A 17,977-nucleotide genomic window follows, 5' to 3' on the forward strand; every position below is an offset into this window, starting at 1 on the left:
CTGGTCTGTAGTTCCCAGGTTCCTCCTTTTTACCCTTTTTGAAGATAGGGACAACATTAGCCCTCCTCCAGTCATCTGGCACTTCCCCCATCCTCCATGAGTTCTCAAACAGAATAGACAGCGGTTCTGAGAGTTCTTCTGCCAGTTCCTTTATTACTATAGGATGCAGTTCATCTGGCCCTGGAGATTTGAACTCATTCAAAGTCATTAGGTGTTCCTTGACCATATGCCTATCGATCTCAGGCTGCAATCCTTCCCCTTCAGCCTGTACTTTGCCTTTGCCAGGGGGCTCCTAAGACCCTCTTTGGGGAGAAGACTGAGCCAAAGTAGGAATTGAGCAGCTCCGCCTTTTCTTTGTCATCTGTTATCATTTTGCCATCCTTATTTAATAGCTGAAACACAATTTCTTTCCTCTGCCTTTTACTATGCACGTAGCTGAAGAAAGCCTTTTTGTTGTTTTTAGCATCCCGCGCTAACCTCAGCTCGTTCTCAGTTTTAGCCTTCCTGACGCCATCCCTGCAATTCTGTGCTACCTGCCTGTACTCTTCCTTTGTTACTTGGCCTTCTTTCCGCTTCCTATATGTGTCCTTTTTTGTTTTCAGGTCATCCTTAAGCTTTTTGTGAAGCCACATTGGCTTCTTCTGTTGTCTTCCACCTTTTCTTCTTGTTGGAATTGTTTGTGATTGTGCCTTGAGAATTTCCTTTTCTCAAGGCACCATCTTGAATTTGTATGCTACCCAGATAACTTCAGTTATCAGGTGGTTGAAAAAGGTGACCCATATATAAATGCTGCTTGCTTGCTTCCATACCCTTTGCGGGGGTGGGACTGACAAAGTCCATCTTTGCCCCCTCCCATCTTGAAACGCAGGACTCTGGGGCCTGGTGAATAATGCCGGATTCAATAACATCCTTGCTGATGCAGAGTTGACGCCACTGCAGAGTTTCCGCACCTGCATGGAGGTGAACTTCTTCGGCCCCTTGGCACTGACCAAAGGGCTCCTGCCTTTGCTGCGCTCGTCACAAGGAAGGATCGTCACAGTCAGTAGCCCAGCAGGTAAGGGGAGATCAGGAAGCCGTGAATTTGGCGATAAACCCTTCCCAGGTTCCATTATGAAAATAACACATAAGCAAAATCGCTGTGGATTATGTGAGACACAGCACCCATAACTTCCCCGCCCGCCTGCCCCGATACACTTTTGGTGCATCCACTTATCCCACTTTCAACTTTGATCAAACAAGTTTTGTATTGCTTCAAAAACCTGCCAAATCTGCTTAACCAAAGGCTACAGTGGGGGAAAGAAATGTGTGTCTGTGCCATGGAAAGTGAGACCTCTTTCAAATAACTTTCAACTTTTAAAAACGATTGCCTGTTCTTTTGGCCCCTCCCTGGCTCCTTTAGCAGATGCTGCCTGCATTTTGCAAGCTGTTCTCTGCAACTCCTTGTTTTTCTTTGTGGTCTCTGTGCATCATGTGTATGGGCTCTGCCTGCGCGGAGTCACAGCTCGGGGAAAAGCTTCTACAGCTCCAGCACTTTAGGCAGGAACCCTTCCGCCACCCACTGCACATGCTTCCCACCTATTCTCTCAGCCACAGCGGCAGCCTCGTAGGGAAGCTTCTCGCTGGATCAGCTTGTCGAACTGTTTTTCTCGGTGTTTTATTCTCTCTTTTCCTTTGGCTTTTCCTTCTCATTATTTCTCTCTTGTTGTTTACATTTTTGTTCCTTTTGTTTACCGTGATCATCTGATTGCCCTCAGGGCTCCCTTTAGGAAATGTGCCCAGTGCGGGAGTGAACTGCCCCCTTCAGATGGCCACTCCTTACGCCTTTTTTGCTTAGGAGAAGGGCATGTAGTCGGATTGTGCCCAGATTGCCAGGTGTTTTCGAAGCAAGCGAGGCGTAGCCGCTCCGACAGGTTGAAGGCAATTCTTTGGCGAGGAGTGTTAGAAGCAGTTGACAATGAAGAGTCCACTATGTCTAAACAGCCCAAACAACTTTCAGCCCCACCGAAGTTGTCAACAAATGTAACAGAAGAAATGCATATTACCCTCTCTGAGCAAATATGACCAAGTTCTCGTTGATGCTCTGCTCAGGATGTATCTGGCACACCGGAATTACCACCGACACCGGGCCGGTTGCTGGCTGTAATCTTAGCCAAAAAACTGAATAAAGAGCCTAAGAGGTCAAAGCAGATCAGTAAAACGGTGGCTGAGCCCAAAAAGAAAAGGGCTAAAACCTCTAAAGATGCTGCTGACAAAGGTTGGGATTGACCGATGGCATCGGAGCCTGTTGTGAGGGAATTTTCTTCAGCCCAAGTTTCTCACAGCCCTCCAAATCTGATCTCTGATTATGGGATGCAGCAGCTGTGGCGGCGGCAGCCTCGGGTCCAGCACCGTCGTCGTCTTTGGTGCTGCACGTGTCGACTGTGCCCGACTTTGACACCTGTCAGGTTGCTTCGATGTCAGGAAGTGAGATGCAAGATCCATCGCCAGCACCTCCTCCGCAGTGGAGTTCTGTAGTTCGGGACAGGTGACGTGGTTCACCAGACTCTGCCTTTCAGTGTCTGGTGCATGTAGATACCCTACCGTATTATTACCACCCTTGGGATCAATCTCAATCTCGTTCTCCGCTGGGATGGGATCGCTGATCAGACTGGGATTTTTACGGTGGCCCTAATCGATATTGGGACAGAGAACAGTGTGCTCTATACTGAGATAGGCATAATCGAAGATGGGAATACCCAGATGATGATCACTATTATTGAAGACCATCAGCCACAGTGTTGGTACTGCCTGGCAACAGAGATACCTTCCTTGCCCTGCCTATGGTATTGAGAACTCCAACCCACTGCTCATGATCAGCATATAGAACCAGTACAGTCAATGCTCCTTCAATCACAATCAGGGATGTGGAGCAGATAGGGCAGAATCGTTGGCACTGGCATCAATACCACTGGATGCTGTCTCGCCTTTGCCTCAAACATCACGTCTAGTGGACACTATACATTCTTGTTTTCTGCCAGTTCTTTCTTTGAAAGACTTGTCAGATCATTTCTCATGGGAAGCGACTCAGTGTCAGATGTTATCAGAAACTATACAGGAGAAACTCCTGGCTACTTCTGTACCACCAGTTGAATCTCCAGTATTGGAGGAGTCAGAGTCCACTTTGCCTTAATCATGTCAGCCTTCTGTCTCTTCTCCTGATGTAATGGTGGCATTGCAAGAGGTTATTTCCCCACCAGAAGATTTGGGACAGTTTGCTGCACAAATGCTCCATATGCTCAGTCTTTGGGGCTATCGGCACAGCAAGCGACTCCTGCTGTGCCAGACCCAGTATTTTACACTGTAAATACAGAGTCGACATGGCCAGTTTCGGTTCCATTGCTGCCTGCACTACTGACAGTGATTAAGTCATGGAAAAATCCCTCATCTGTGCCACCTACATCTAAAAGGTTAGAAGGTTTCTATAAGAGCCAAGAGGCAGATGCTGAATTCCTGTTCCAGCATCCAGTGCCAAGTTCAGTTGTAGTGAAAGCTGCTTTGGGTAAATCTCATAGACAGCGCTCCTCCCCTGTTGACATGGAGGGGTGTTGGTTTGACCTTTGGGGCAGGCGTCTGTATTCTTCAGCATTGATGGGACTTAAAGTCGCTAATTACCAATCTGTGATGTCTGGCTATCAACTGCTGTTATAGGATAAGGCTAGCAAGCTTATGGATCATCTCCCAGATGATCAGAAATAGTTGGTGTGCCTGTTCCATGCTGAGACACAAAAATTGTCAAGGCAGCAAATCCACACAGCAAGACATCAAATAGATCGTGACTCTAAGTTCTTGGCAGGGGCAATAGCATTGCACTGGCATGCATGGTTGAGATTGGCAGGCCTTTCTTATGAGGCGCGCTCAAGAATTGAGGATTTGCCTTTCGATGGGCAGGGTTTATTTAATACCCAAACAGATGAGGTCTTGGACTCAATTCAGAAGGCTTGAACCACAGTGAAACGGATGGGCTTTACACAGCAGCAGCAACTGCGACAGAGGCACTGGTACTGACAATTTTCTACTCCATTCCAGCCTCAACAGGCATCGTTTCACCAACCAAGGCGGAAGCAGACACCTCTCAGGCAGTACTAGTCCTCTAAGTTCAGGTATTCTCAGCACAGATCGGATGGGGGAGGAAAACAGCGTCTTTGACTCCCCTCCACCTCCAGAAAATCTAACAACTCACCTGTCTCCTTACAGCGACCGACTTTCGTTATTTCTTCCCACGTGGAGGACAACTATGACAGATTCTTGGGTGCTGTCAATCATTCAGTTAGGTTACAGAATCAAGTTCAACACCTTCCCTCCCATTGGTATGTCCTTCTCCAAGAAGTGGATTCACTTTTGCAAATGGGGCGATGGAGCCTGTTCCAGTAGCTCATCTTCTCAACAGGTTTTATTTCAGGTACTTCACAGAACTGAAGAGAGACGGAGGGCTGTGACCAATTCTGGATCTGCGGCATTTAAATACTAACATCACACCCAAAGAATTCCACATGGTCTTGCTAGCGTCAATTCTTCCCTTCCTTACTCAAGGAGATTGGTTCGTCTCCATCAATCTAAAGGATGCTTACTTCCATATTGCAGTACATTGTTCATCCTGCCACTTCCTCCGCTTTGTGATTGGGAACAATACCTATGAGTTTCATGTCTTACCTTTTGCTCTTGCCACTGCCTTGAGGGTCTTTACCAAATGTATGGCTGTCATCTGCGCTCATCTCTGTGAAGAAGAAATAAGGAATCTACTCATACACAGATGATTGGTTACTGGTGGCACCCAGAGGGCCCAGCTGCAGAGGTCGTTAAAGGTGACATGTTCTCTTTTGGAGAGTTTAGGCCTAATGATCAACTGGGAGAAATCCAAATTGAGACCAACACAGGAGCTCCAGTTCATTGGTGCCGTTCTGGATTCCAGGGCAAGATGGGCATTTCTTCCCATCAAACGTGTCAAACTATAGTCACTCTCGCAACCGAATTGTGTTCCCAAAAGAGTGTTCGGGCCATCCTGGTACAGTGACGTCTTGGTCTTATGGCAGTGACCACCGCAGTAGTGTGTCAGGCTTGGTTCCGAATGAGACTTCTGCAAACCTGGCTCCTGCGGAATTTAGATATGGAACAGGATGCATGTTGTGCCCGCTACAATTACCGAAGGCAGTAAAGCAGTCACTCCACTGGTGGACTTTGCCATGCAATCTACAAAGTGGTATGCCATTTCTTCAACCATCCCCATCCAGAATAGTAACAACAGATGCCTCGCTCTCTGGATGGGGAGCCCATTGCAAGGACTTACTGGTTCACAGTTGCTGGAACCAGAAAGAGTCATCGGAGCACATCAACCCGCTGGAACTGCAAGCTATGCAAAAAGTTTTCGGGATAGTCCTAGTTGGCTGGTTGGTACAAGTGACACAACACCACAGTGGCAGCATATTTAAACAAACAAGGCAGGGAGAAGTCTGCCTCCCTTCTTGAGCTAACTCTACAGATTTTACAACGGTGGGTGGAGCGTCGGATCGGCTTGACAGCTATCCATGTGGCGGGAGCAGACAAGGGTTGGCCGACTGTCTGAGTCATCTCTCCCTGATCTCTCATGAGTGGAGATGGACAAGAGAGCATTGGGGTCCATGTTCAATCACTGGGATGCACCAACGGCAGACTTGTTTGCCACCGAGAGTAATGCTGTTTGCAGAGTTCTGCGCAGGCACGCAGGATGCAGTCAGGGTTTGATGGGGGATGCGTTTACCGACATGGAAACAGGGACTGTTTTACATGTTTCCTCCAGCCCTGTTGATGACAAGGGTGGTGGCAAAGATAATTTCCAACAGAGCACAATGCATCCTAATCACCCCATGGTGGCCCAGACAACCTTGGTTTGCCTGCCGGTTAAGGTTATCTCAGAGGCATCACTTCAAGCTCCAAGAGACTCCCTCGCTCCTCACTCAGCATCAAGGGTGGGTGCAGCAGCCGGACTTAGCCATGTTATGCCTGACTGTGTGGAAGATAGGATAGAGGCTCATGGGACCGTGCCACTTGGTTTGCAGAGAGTGCTTGATGCTGCACGCAGGCCAGCAATATGTGCATCTTATTCTAGGAAGTGGCAGTCTTTTTCTGTGTTTGCAAGTACCAGGAATTTTGACCCCCCAAAATGTGATATTTACCAAATTTTGTCATTTTTACTTGACCTGTTTGAGAAGGGTCTTCATTGTTCGTGGTTTTGTGTTTATTTAGCTGCAATTTCTGCATTCCACCCTCCAGTGAGGGTTTTACAGTTTTCTCTCACCCATTAGCAAAAAAAAATTCCGAGGTGTTCGTAATTTAGTTCCTCCAATTTGTGCCTCGGTACCCACGTAGAGCATACCGGTAGTATTACAAGTTCCATCTTCAAAACCTTTTGAACCACTTGCAATGACAGATTTCCAACTATTATCCTTGAAAGTGGCATTCTGAGTGGCAGTTACATCGACTAGAAGGACCAGTGAGCTGTGTGTGCTCTGTGTGGATGCTCCTTACCTGGTGTTTATAAGGACAAGTTGGTTTTGTGCCCTGGTACCTTATACACACCAAAAGTTGTATCCGAATTCCACCTTAATCAAGATATTGTCCTACTGGCTTTCTTTCCATCACCTTCTAGTTTGGTAGACGTGGCTTTACATGCACTGGACATCCGGAGAGCCCTGGCATTTCATAAATTCAGGATGGAGTAGTTCTGTAATTCCCGTGTTTATTTATCTGTTATTGCAGACCTCACAAAGGCTCACCACTCTCACCTCAGTGGTTCTCATCATGGGTAATTGACACAACAAAGTTATCGTATCAAATTGCTGGGCTGGATCTCGCGATGCCATTTCGTGGGCACTCAAAAAGAGCGGTTGCTACCTCCACTGCTTTTGACAGAATGGCTCTGCCAGAGCTCTGCCAAGCAGCATCTTGGTCCATTCCATCCACCTTTATTCGGCATTGCCATTTGGATGGGCAGTCCAGAGCTGATGCCACGTTTGGACATGCAGCGCTCTCGTCAATACTTGCCCAGGACATCGACCCAACTCCAGTGAGTTCGCTTGTTAGTCGCCCATATGTGTGATGCACAGGGACGACAACAAAGACAGACAGGTTGCTTACCTGTAACTGTGGTTCTTCGAGTGGTCATCTGTGAATTCACACAACCCACCCACCGTCTCCGCTTCAGTGTTGATGTAAAAATTTTGTGATGGTACTTTAGTGGGTCACCTCTTGGTTCAGAGGCTACTTTGTCAGTTTCGAGAACTGAGGGAATAGGTGGGAACCATTTGAGACACGCACAATGGGTGGTGGAAGGGTTCCTGCCTAAAACACCATAGCTGTAGAAGTTTTTCCCCCGAGTTGTAGCTCTGCACAGGCGCAGAGCCTGTATGTGTGAATGCACAGATGACCACTCAGAGAACTACAGTTACAGGTAAGCAACCTGTCTTTTTAGAAAACGCTAACAGAGTCTGCTGTGGCAGCCAATTGTGCAATTCACTGTGAAGTTACCATGAAGCCACTTGGACACCCCCCCCCCGAGTTCCATCTATGGCAGCTCCAAGTTGTGGCCAAGTAGAAATGATGTGGGCAGAGACCTCAGTGGGAGGAGGAAGAATCTCTCTCATCAGAAGAAGTGCAATGAGAGCTGATACTGTTTGTGACAATTGGGCAGTGCCCAAGTTCTCTCTCCGCCACAGTGAAGAGGCGGGTGGACCATAACCCCTCCCTCCTTTCCTCCCCCCAGGTAATATGCCATATCCCTGTTTAGCTGGCTATGGGGCATCCAAAGCTGCTCTTAGCCTCCTCATGGACACTTTCCGGTGCGAACTTGCATCCTGGGGGATTCGAGTGAGCGTGATCTTCCCCGGGTGCTTCAAAACAGGTAAGAGAATGACTGGCAATGCTAGGTGCAGGTTGTGGGGAGGAGTGTCTCTCCTCTACACATGGACACACATATCCCAAGATCTTCATGGCTTTGACAGTAGGGCTTCGTCTGTCTTTTCAGTGCGTGCTTATGTGTGAAGTGGGGATTCCTCAAAGGTACCCAGCACTCTCTTGCAGCTGACTCCAGGGGAAGATCAAGGGGGCAGGGATGTCTTTGTTCCAGTGAAGCTGGTCTGCCATTATGAGCCTTGCAACAGAAGCAATTCCTCCCAATTGATGAGTAGGAGGGCACAGAGTGCTGGATGATTTTGCACACTCCAGTGGCTTCAAACCAGGAAGCTCCCATCTGTTAGCTACTCCAGTGCACCTTTGGGAGCAAACCACGTGCAAGAGATCCACTAGGAATCCGTTTCCACTCTGAGGATGGGCTCTGGCCAGGTGCCCCGTCTTACAGCCACCCGTCTGAGGGCCCCCTTTGTCCCCAGCCCACAGGATGGCTTCAGATTCACTCACTGCCTCTCCGCTTCCAACTCGCGCTTCCTCAAACTTACCCTGGTCCTATTAATTGCTCAAATCTGTCTTACTTTAATTGGCATTATTTATTTCATTTCCAAGATTCACAGGGAAGGAACAAGGAGAAGCATGAGACAATGATGTTCCATCACTAGACTGCAGAAATGTCCACCTGCTGAGATTTCACCAAACACTGCCCATACCTTCCCAAGCTTTCCTCATGAGCATAAGGACTGGGACAAACGTCCTTGCAAATGGAAGCCAAGATTCTTGAGAGGGTAACACTGACATTAGATGCCCAGTGCAACCGCACAAGGTGCCTGGCCAACACACAGCCCCACTTCGATGCCTTACAAAAGAGAGTCTAAGAAGGGCCCTCCCTCTTCCCCATCCCCCCTTATTCTTTGCAGGTAGCACCTGTAATCCTGATTACTGGAAGGAAAGGAAGGATCAGCTGCTGGCAGCTTTAGCCCCTGATCTCCGGGAGGCTTATGGAGAGGAATATATGGAGGAGATCCACAAGCAGTTTTTGCAGTTCATGGAACTTGCAGCGGAGGACCTCAGCTCAGTGGTGGAGAGCATCACGGATGGCCTCCTCTCCCCTCGGCCTCTGGCAAAGTACTACCCAGGGAGAGGCCTGGGGCTCATGTACTTCGTTCACCACTACCTCCCCGACACTGCCCGGGATCTGTTCCTCAGGGCATTTTTTATCCATCCACACCTGCCCAGGAGCCTGCAGCCAAAGCTCCGTGACACACCTCAGGAACCGTGAGGGGCTTCTGCAATCCCTTGTTTTGGCCCCCCAGGCCAGAAAAATGCCTGGAGAATGCTTCTCTTTCATTCCTCCAGGGATCATGTTATCTACCAGAGAGGCTGCTTCCACTGACTCGGCAGCCTCTCACTTTCGTCAGCCCAGACGGACGTGCTGCGGCTGTTGCCCCCCATGATACCCTTTTTGGGCACAAGGCACATCTGTATTTTAGTAACTGTGAAAGGGCCAACATTCTCGGATGATGCTGGGAACAAGCCCCATTCACGTCTGTAAGTCCTAAGAAGAAGAATGGTGGCTGTGCAGGGCGTGCGTGAGGCCCCGGCTCCCTTTCTTCTCCTCCCCCACCTATTTGTGCCAAATGAGAGGGAGGCTGCTGCTGCTGCTGCCTGAAACCAATGACTTCTCTACACCTCAACTTTGTGATATACCTCCACAAACTTTGGCCAAGTTGAACCAACCTTCTTTGTTGCTTGCTGGCCAGTGGCTGACCTCAAGGAGAGGGGCTCCTTCCTTTCCTTGCTGCTAAACCAAATCTGTTCCATTGCTTGGGGCATTTTCCAAGTTGTTCTGCCCTACAGAGTCCCCCCACCCCCCATGCAGGAGCTGAGCCAAGGCAGCCTCATTGTCTCCGGACTAGGGATGCTGGAGAAATTCGAGATGGACTAAAATGAGCTCGGATTTCTGAGAATCCGACCTGCAGAATCCGCTGCGGAGTGACCCCCTCAGGCCGCACGGAGTCCATGGACTTTTGGATGATTTTTTTACTTTCCCAAAATTTATGCATATAAATTCGTAGGAAAATATGCAAGTTTCTGCTGAGGAAACGTTGAATGGAATGGGGGACAATACACTAAATGTTATGCACTAAGGTAAATTATGTAAATACTTACGTAATTATTTGCATATTTTTCTGCATGGCGAAAAATAATATTTGCATCTATCTGTGGGCAGATGATGGAACAAAAGGCACCTGACAATCTGTGAAACATGGACGGAGCGGATTTTACACGGCCTGTACATCCGTGCTCCAGCCTCACATGCTGATGGTCTGCAAACCTTTCCCAAATTAGCAAGAGCATGATTGTCACTCAGAAATAAAACAATAAAAAATAATTATTGCATTATTTGGCTACATCTCTTGCTGTCTTGGAGAGAAGCAGATAGCCTGGCTGTAATAACAGAGCCAGACCCGAGTCCCTCTTCAGGGAGAAAAGCCAGTGTCTGCCCGCTCAGCCATTCAGGGATGCTTGCCCTCCCTGTACGCTTTCTGGGACAAGAAGCCAGGGGCTCACATCTCCACTCAGCTTAGACCACTTACTCAATTTCAGCCTATCTTACTTGAGAGGATAAAATGGAAAAACCTCCCACATCCCATCTGGAGCTCCTGAGCACGGGGGGAGGAAAAGGTGATTAAAGGCATAGCGTCTCAGGAGTTTCTCTATTAAAGGGTCAGCAATGAGGGTCTGTGGCTGGCCCCTCCCTCTCCCCCCACGGACTGTGAAGAGACCTGCAGCGGATGGCCTGAATGGGAACACCCACCCAGTGAGAAAGAACTGGGCATGCGTGGCGCATGGGACATGTTCTTCCTCACACATGCCATTGAAGTGGGGAAACCAAGAGACCCACCAAATTCGTCTGGGGCAGCCCCCTCTGAACACACCCCCAGTTCCTCTATGGGGAGGGGCCTTGGCAAGTGCAGAGTTGGGGAAAGTGTTTGGAAAATGTCAATTTCTACCATTTTGCTCCCTGTCTCTTCATGGTAGCCAACAATATAAAAGTCATTTAAAAGCCACACACCCAGGCAAGTTGTGGGTCACTATTGGAGGGAGGGAATGCAACCAACGTGGGGACAGAGGAGCCCGGAAATAACAGCCGGGGGGGGGGGCAACAGGCCCGGGAGGACAGAGCTCAAGTCCTGCTGTGGCCACGCAGCAGCGGCAGCCCCCGCCCTCCGCCCCTCCCCAGGACACAACCACGGGGGCGGATCAGACGAGGAAAAGATGGGCCGACTGCTGCTCCGCATCCCGCCCCCACCCCCAAGATGGCACCTGCTGCCTTACTGGTGGGGCAAAGGCTTGCACAGGTCCACGCCACTCTTCTCCTAATGCAGGAAAGGTGACGGCTTGCCCCCCTGATGTTTTGGACTACAACTCCCCTAAACCCCAGCCAGCATGGTTAATGGTCAGGGATGATGGGGGTTGTAGTCCAAAACAAGGGGAGGGGTGCCTATCCCTGCTCTGCTCATTGCAGCACGAAGGCTCAGCCTAGCATGCAAGAGGCAGGAACTGGCAACAGGGGAAGCTGCCTTATACAGCAGGGGTGGGCAGTATGTGGCCCCCACTGTCCCCTGCAGCAGCCTCCAGCTGCCCCCCATTGTAACAAGAGCATTGGGTTTTTAAAAACAAAATGACATCCGGAGTTGTTTTGAAATATTTTTGGCTCCTTTAGTGCTCCATAACTACTTCGGAGCACCAAAAGGGGCAACATTAGCTTGAGAACAACTAATTTTAACCCTCCATAGCTGTTCCGGACACCACTGTTTTTTAAACAAACACTGTATATGGGGATGTCCAGGGGAGAGGTGAAAATTGTGGCACCTGGAGCTCCAAGTTGCTCACCTGTTATGCAGAGCCAGATGATCCATCTAGCCCAATATTGTCTACACCAGCTTTCCCCAACCTGGTGCTTCCAGCTGTATTGGGAGTTGTAGTCCGTCACCCCAGCCAGCATGGCCCCTGGGATGTTAAGACAACACACCTGAATGGCATCAGACTGATCTAGTGCCTGGCAGCAGAGGAGCCTTTCCCAGCTCTTCCTGGAGTTGCTGGGGATTGGAGCTCAGGCCTCCTCCATGCACAGCATGTGCTCTGCCACTGAGCCATGATGGTCTTCACCCAAGGTTACCTAGAGCTTACCAAGGCCTGGGGAACGGTGGCCAGTGATCCCTGTTGACACACCAGTTTTACCCGCATTAGTATAGTGTCCGGATTGCAAGAACTAACAGTTCTACTCTATTCCATTTTGCTCAGGCCTCAGCTGGAGTAATGCATCCAATTTGGGGTGTTGCAGTTTAAGAAGGGAATTGATAACTGGAATGTGTCCAGAGGAGTGCAAAAATGGTGAGCAGCCTGGAGACCGAGTCCTATGAGAAAAGGTTGAAAGAGCTGGGTATACCTGGAGAAGTGATGATTAAGAGGCGAGTAGAATCTTACAACGGAGCAAACTTTTTTTCTATTGCTCTGGAGCAGGGTGGGCAACTTGTGGCCATCCGGTTATTTTGGCCCACAGCTCCCCTTTGCCTAGTCAGCACAGCCAATGGTGAGGGACGATGGGAGTTGTAGGCCAAAACATCTGGAGGACTACAAGTTGCCCGCCCCTGCTCCAGGGGATAGCACGAAAACCAATGGATTCAAATCATTAAAATGGTTTAGATTAAACAGTAGGAAGACATTCCTGAGGGCAAGAGCTTTTTGGGCGTGGAACAGGCAGCCTTGGAAGGTGGTGACCCCTACTCCATTCGCGGTTTTGATGGAAGAGGCTGGATGTCCACCTGTCAGGGGTGCTGTGGCAGTTGGTTTCCTGGATCGGCAGCAGGGGATGGATTACATGGCCTTTGAGTTCCCTTCCAACTGTTTCTATGACCTACTTTACTTAGACGAAAAGCAGCTTGTGTGTGCAATACAGGGCTCCATGGGAGTGATCACTGGTCAAGGGTCTTGCCCTCATGTCCTACTTGTGGGCTTCCCACAGGCAACTGGTTGGAACAGAATGTTGGACTAGATAAGCTTTTGGTCTGATCCAGCAGGGATCTTCTTATGATCTTACCTTCTTGTTCCTTCTCTGCTGTGGTGCAAAGGTAAGAGAAGGTTGTTCTCTTTTACATTTCTGTTGTGGAAATCGTATGCTAACCCAATTTGTTAAGCACAGCACTGATACGACAACACAGCCAGGATCGCTGCTACATCCTGTGTTCTGCAACTCAACTGGCGGGGGCTGGGGAGATGACAGATTTTTCACGAGGCCTAGAGCAGTGATTGTGTATTGTTCTACCTTCAGGCATCTATCTAACCATATTAAGGGGTCCACCAAGGAACCCCTAACTATTGTGACGCGTTCTGGGGCAATTTCCAAGATATCGACTCCTCCATTCACATGGGGTACGGGCACTGCTACCCACAACAGTGTTTTAGTCGTTCTAATTCCATTCTGCAGAATCATAGGACATGGAATCCAGTATCCCTTCCTTGCCAGGAACCACTGGCGCTGGCCCAGCCGCTCAGATTCTGGCTGGGACAGAGCTGTCTCCAAGATACAAGAGAAATCAAGAGAGATGCAACCATTTTGGGAGATAATTTATTACCACACTTGTAAGAAGACGATGAACAACAAGCAAACACTTAGAGCACAGTCAAGTCACTGAGCAAAGGCAGCCCACTTGGACAGAGGTCTGAAACATTCTCTTTACAAACACATCAGCCTCCAGCAGCCCAGCATCACTTCCTTGTAAGTCTGCACAAGGGAACCGGGTGACAGCCAGCAACCCCAGCTTCCTCCGCCAAGGGAGAGGTTGGCCAGAGCCTAGGCAGGCTGGAGAGTCAAATTTCCAAGGAGAGCAGAGGCCCGTTGGCATGGGAGGGCTGGGATCAGTTGAAGGCCCGAGGCATGACCCTCCTGCTGAGGAGCAGGGAGGGGGGAGGGGAGAGGCAGAAACTAGCATAATGCACAGCACCGTGTCCTGAAGAGGGCCAGAGAAATGCAGGACCGCCACAGAATATGGGGGGCTTTCAGCCAATTCAAAATAGGACCTATTCAAATAAGTTGCTCTCCTGAGCATTTCAAGTGGGAGAAAAGACACAGGAAAGCCCAGGAAGCTCCAGTCTTCCCGCCTGGGCTACTGTCAGGCTTAGAGGGGGCTTGATCTTAGAACTCCAAGCTTCCAGGCAGGAATGACCCTTCACCTCCCAGCTTCCATTCAGAATGACCCTGAAGCAAAGATGGGGGGGGGGGGAGGCAAGGCCATGAGGCCCAATGAGGACCCGGGAAATGGCCATGTTCTATTTCACATGTGCTCAGGGGACATTTTGAAAGAGCAAGTTGACTTGCACCTTTTTGGCCTGGCATGGGAAGAGGAGCCAAGCGGCAGGGAAGGAGAGGAACTGCTCCTTCCTTAGAGAAGGGTTGGTGGCAGCTCCCTGGAATGGGGCCACATCAGTAAAGGTGCTGAATCTTCTGAGGGGGGCTTAAAAACAAGTGGCTAACAGGTGCCTACAATTTCCAGAGGACCACTGAGCACTACAGGCCCAGTCTGCTCTCCTCCAGTTAGTGGCCAGAATGTTCCAGAGCATCCACCACAGGGAGGGAGGCAAGCAGTGCTAAAGCCAGGGGACTGTCAACTAAGTGGAACACCCGGGGCATGCCAACCCCAAAAATGTGCCCTGACACAAGTGCAGCTGCCACAGTTTCCTGTAAGGAGACCTTGGTAACTGGGTTCGACAAGGGTTCTCTACGGAAGACTCCCGCCCCGCCCCACGCCCCCATATCCCTTGCAGAGCTAGAATTTACAGCGCCCTCTGGGAGAAAAGGCAGGAGCATTAAACTGGTTTAAATCTGTAGCGCAACCAGTCCCCTAGTAACCCATTGTGCAAAGACATGCAGATGCTCACAGCTGTCACAAGACAAACTCATCCTCCCATCACCGTGTCCATAGATGATAGATGGCTGACTTTTAGGAACCCCTACAATCCCACAGCACAGAAGAGGTATTCCTCCTCGGTAGCAGAGACCACTTTCGGAGATTCGGAACAATTTAGCCTGATCTACACAAAGCACATACAGTGGCATGTTACAGCTATGAGGGGGACAGGACCCTCTCCTGAGAGCAAGGTGGGCCTCATGGCATCCCTCAGAGCCCCAAAAAGCTACCTCTGGAACTCAGGAGAAGATGGGATGCGAACAATCTGCGGGTTTTGCCAGGCAGGAGGGAAGTACTTAGAAGATGGGAATGTAGTTGTCGATCTTTGCTCGGTGGCGCTGGGCGATGCACTCGGCAATCCACACAATGTTGCGGCACTCCTGCTCCTTCAGCTTCACGAAAGCATAGAAGACGCCAAAGTGGAACTGGTTCAGGAAAGCCAGCTTGTTCAGCTTCACCTGTCGAGAGCAGATGCCACGTGAGCCACTGCTGTCCTGCCAGACTGTGTTTCCCCCAAGCAAAATCCAACTGGTGCAGGAAAAAAGCCCCCCACTCCCTCCTTGACAGAACTCAACACTCGCCCACAGACATGGTCCCCCAGGACTCTGGGGACATGGTTTGTGGATCCATGGTTCCTCTCCCCAGAAAACCTTATGCAAACGCCTTGCAAGGGAGACCCCGGGGAAACTAGCTAGTGGGGGAAATGCCCAGGACAGAGCCCCTATGCGCCATTCCAAGTGCACTCTCTCCTGGGCAGAGAGCACTTTGCCACAGTTATCCGTGCACTGGTCACATCTTGGTGAGATTCCTGCAACACAATGAACTTGCCTCAAAGGGCTGTTTGGAAACTGCAGGTAGTACAAGAGGCCTTTCCCATCATTTGCCCCCTGATCTGTTTTGACAGGAAATGCTGGAGAGCCACCCTGGGACCGACTGCATGCCACCCAACTATCAAGGCCACCTTTCCCCCCTTCTGGGTCCTAAAAGGGGATGGCCACTAGTCATGATGGTTAAATATACTTTCCAGTATTGGAGGCAGTATGCCCCTGTGTACCAGTTGCTGGGGAACATGGGTGGGAAGATCTATGGGAAACAAACAGAACGAACTTGAACTCTTAAAACAGGAGGGAAATTATGACTTGATAGGTATAACTGAGACTTGGTGGGATGACTCTCATGACTGGAATACAGCAATTGAAGGATATAACTTCTTCAAAAAGAACAGGATGGACATCACCAGATGGTCAATATCGAAATCAGATTGATTATGTCCTTTGTAGCCAAAGATGGAGAAGCTCCATACACTCAGTAAAAACAAGACCTGGAGCTGTCTGTGGCTCAGATCATGAGCTGCTTATTGCAGAATTTTGGCTTAAATTGAAGAACGTAGGGAAAACCACGAAACCATTCAGGTATGACCTAAATCATATCCCTTATGTATATACAGTGGAGGTGAGGAATAGATTTAAGGGATTAGACCTGATAGACATAGTGCCTGAGGAACTATGGACAGAGGTCCGTAACACTGTTCAGGAGGCAGCAACGACATCCATCCCAAAGAAAAAGAAATGCAAGAAAGCAAAGTGGCTGTCTGATGAGGCTTTACAAGTAGCTCACGAAAGAAGGGAAGCGAAAAGCAAGGGAGAAAGGGGAAGATATACCCAACTGAATGCAGAGTTCCAGAGAAAAGCATGGAGAGACAAGAAGGCCTTCTTAAATGAACAATGCAAAGAAATCGAGGAAAACAACAGAATGGGAAAGACTAGAGATCTTTTCAAGAAAATCTGAGATCTCAAGGGAATGTTTTGTGCAAAGATGGGCATGATAAAGGACAAAGAAGGCAGGGACCTAACAGAAGCAGATGAGATTAAGAAGAGGTGGAAAGAATACACAGAAGAACTATACAGGAAAGATCTGAATGTCCCTGATAGCCATGATAGTGCGCTCACTGAACTTGAGCCGGACATCCTCGGGAGTGAAGTCAAGTGGGCCTTAGGAAGCATTAGTAACAACAAAGCTAGCGGAGATGACAGTATTCCAGCCGAGCTATTTAAAATCCTAAAAGATGATGCTGTTAAAGTGCTGCACTCAATATGCTAACAAATTTGGAACACTCAACAGTGGCCACAAGACTGGAAAAGGTCAGTTTACATTCCAATCCCAAAGAAGGGCAATGCCAAAGAGTGTTCAAACTACCGCACAATTGCGCGCATTTCACATGCCAGCAAGGTGATGCTCAAAATCCTACAAGCTAGGCTTCAGCAGTATGCGAACCGAGAACTACCGGAAGTACAAGATGGGTTCTGAAGAGGCAGAGGAACTAGAGATCAAATCGCCAACATTCGCTGGATCATGGAGAAAGCAAGAGAATTCCAGAAAAGCATCTATTTCTGCTTCATTGACTACGCTAAAGCCTTTGATTGTGTGGATCACAACAAACTGTGGCAAATTCTTAAAGTGATGGGAGTACCAGACCACCTTACCTGTCTCCTGAGAAACCTGTACGAGGGTCAAGAAGCAACAGTAAGAACCGGACATGGAACAACCGAGTGGTTCAAAACTGGGAAAGGAGTACGACAAGGCTGCATATTGTCGCCCTGCTTATTTAACTTACAAGCAGAGTACATCATGAGAAACGCCGGGTTGGATGAATCACAGGTCGGAATTAAGAGAATTATCAACAACCTCCGATATGCAGACGATACCACCCTAATGGCAGAAAGCGAAGAGGATCTCAAGAGCCTCTTGTTGAGGGTGAAAGAGGAGAGTGCAAAAGCTGGTTTGAAACTCAACATTAAAAAACCGAAGATCATGGCATCTGGCCCCATCACTTCCTGGCATACAGAAGGGGAAGAAATGGAAGCAGTGACAGATTCTATTTTCTTGGGCTCCAAGATCACCTCAGACGGTGACTGTAGCCATAAAATTAAAAGACGCTTGCTCCTTGGGAGGAAAGCTATGGCAAACCTAGACAGCATATTAAGAAGCAGAGACATCACCTTGCCGACAAAGGTCTGTACAATCAAAGCTATGGTTTTCCCAGTAGCAACGTATGGCTGTGAGAGCTGGACTATAAAGAAGGCTGA

General features: G+C 49.1%; 2 protein-coding genes across 2 annotated transcripts in view; one reads left to right on the forward strand and one right to left on the reverse strand.

Annotated features, from left to right (window-relative positions):
- The window catches only part of HSD11B2 (hydroxysteroid 11-beta dehydrogenase 2), a 68,548-nt gene extending 58,226 nt beyond the window's left edge, over positions 1 to 10,322 (forward strand). Inside the window, exons 4-6 of the mRNA XM_084812903.1 lie at positions 869 to 1,054; positions 7,775 to 7,912; positions 8,838 to 10,322. Coding sequence (XP_084669029.1) covers positions 869 to 1,054; positions 7,775 to 7,912; positions 8,838 to 9,199 — 686 coding nt within the window. The 3' untranslated portion in view covers positions 9,200 to 10,322. The remainder of the gene's footprint in view (positions 1 to 868; positions 1,055 to 7,774; positions 7,913 to 8,837) is intronic.
- Positions 10,323 to 13,536: 3,214 nt separating this feature from the next.
- ATP6V0D1 (ATPase H+ transporting V0 subunit d1) overlaps positions 13,537 to 17,977 on the reverse strand; it is a 45,140-nt gene continuing 40,699 nt past the window's right edge. The window contains exon 8 of the mRNA XM_084812345.1: positions 13,537 to 15,349. Coding sequence (XP_084668471.1) covers positions 15,188 to 15,349 — 162 coding nt within the window. The 3' untranslated portion in view covers positions 13,537 to 15,187. The remainder of the gene's footprint in view (positions 15,350 to 17,977) is intronic.

Source organism: Heloderma suspectum, chromosome 8 (assembly GCF_057233095.1).
Source record: "Heloderma suspectum isolate Gila_16-S chromosome 8, 16-S_ref, whole genome shotgun sequence".
In the NCBI taxonomy this organism is placed as follows: Eukaryota; Metazoa; Chordata; class Lepidosauria; order Squamata; family Helodermatidae; genus Heloderma; species Heloderma suspectum.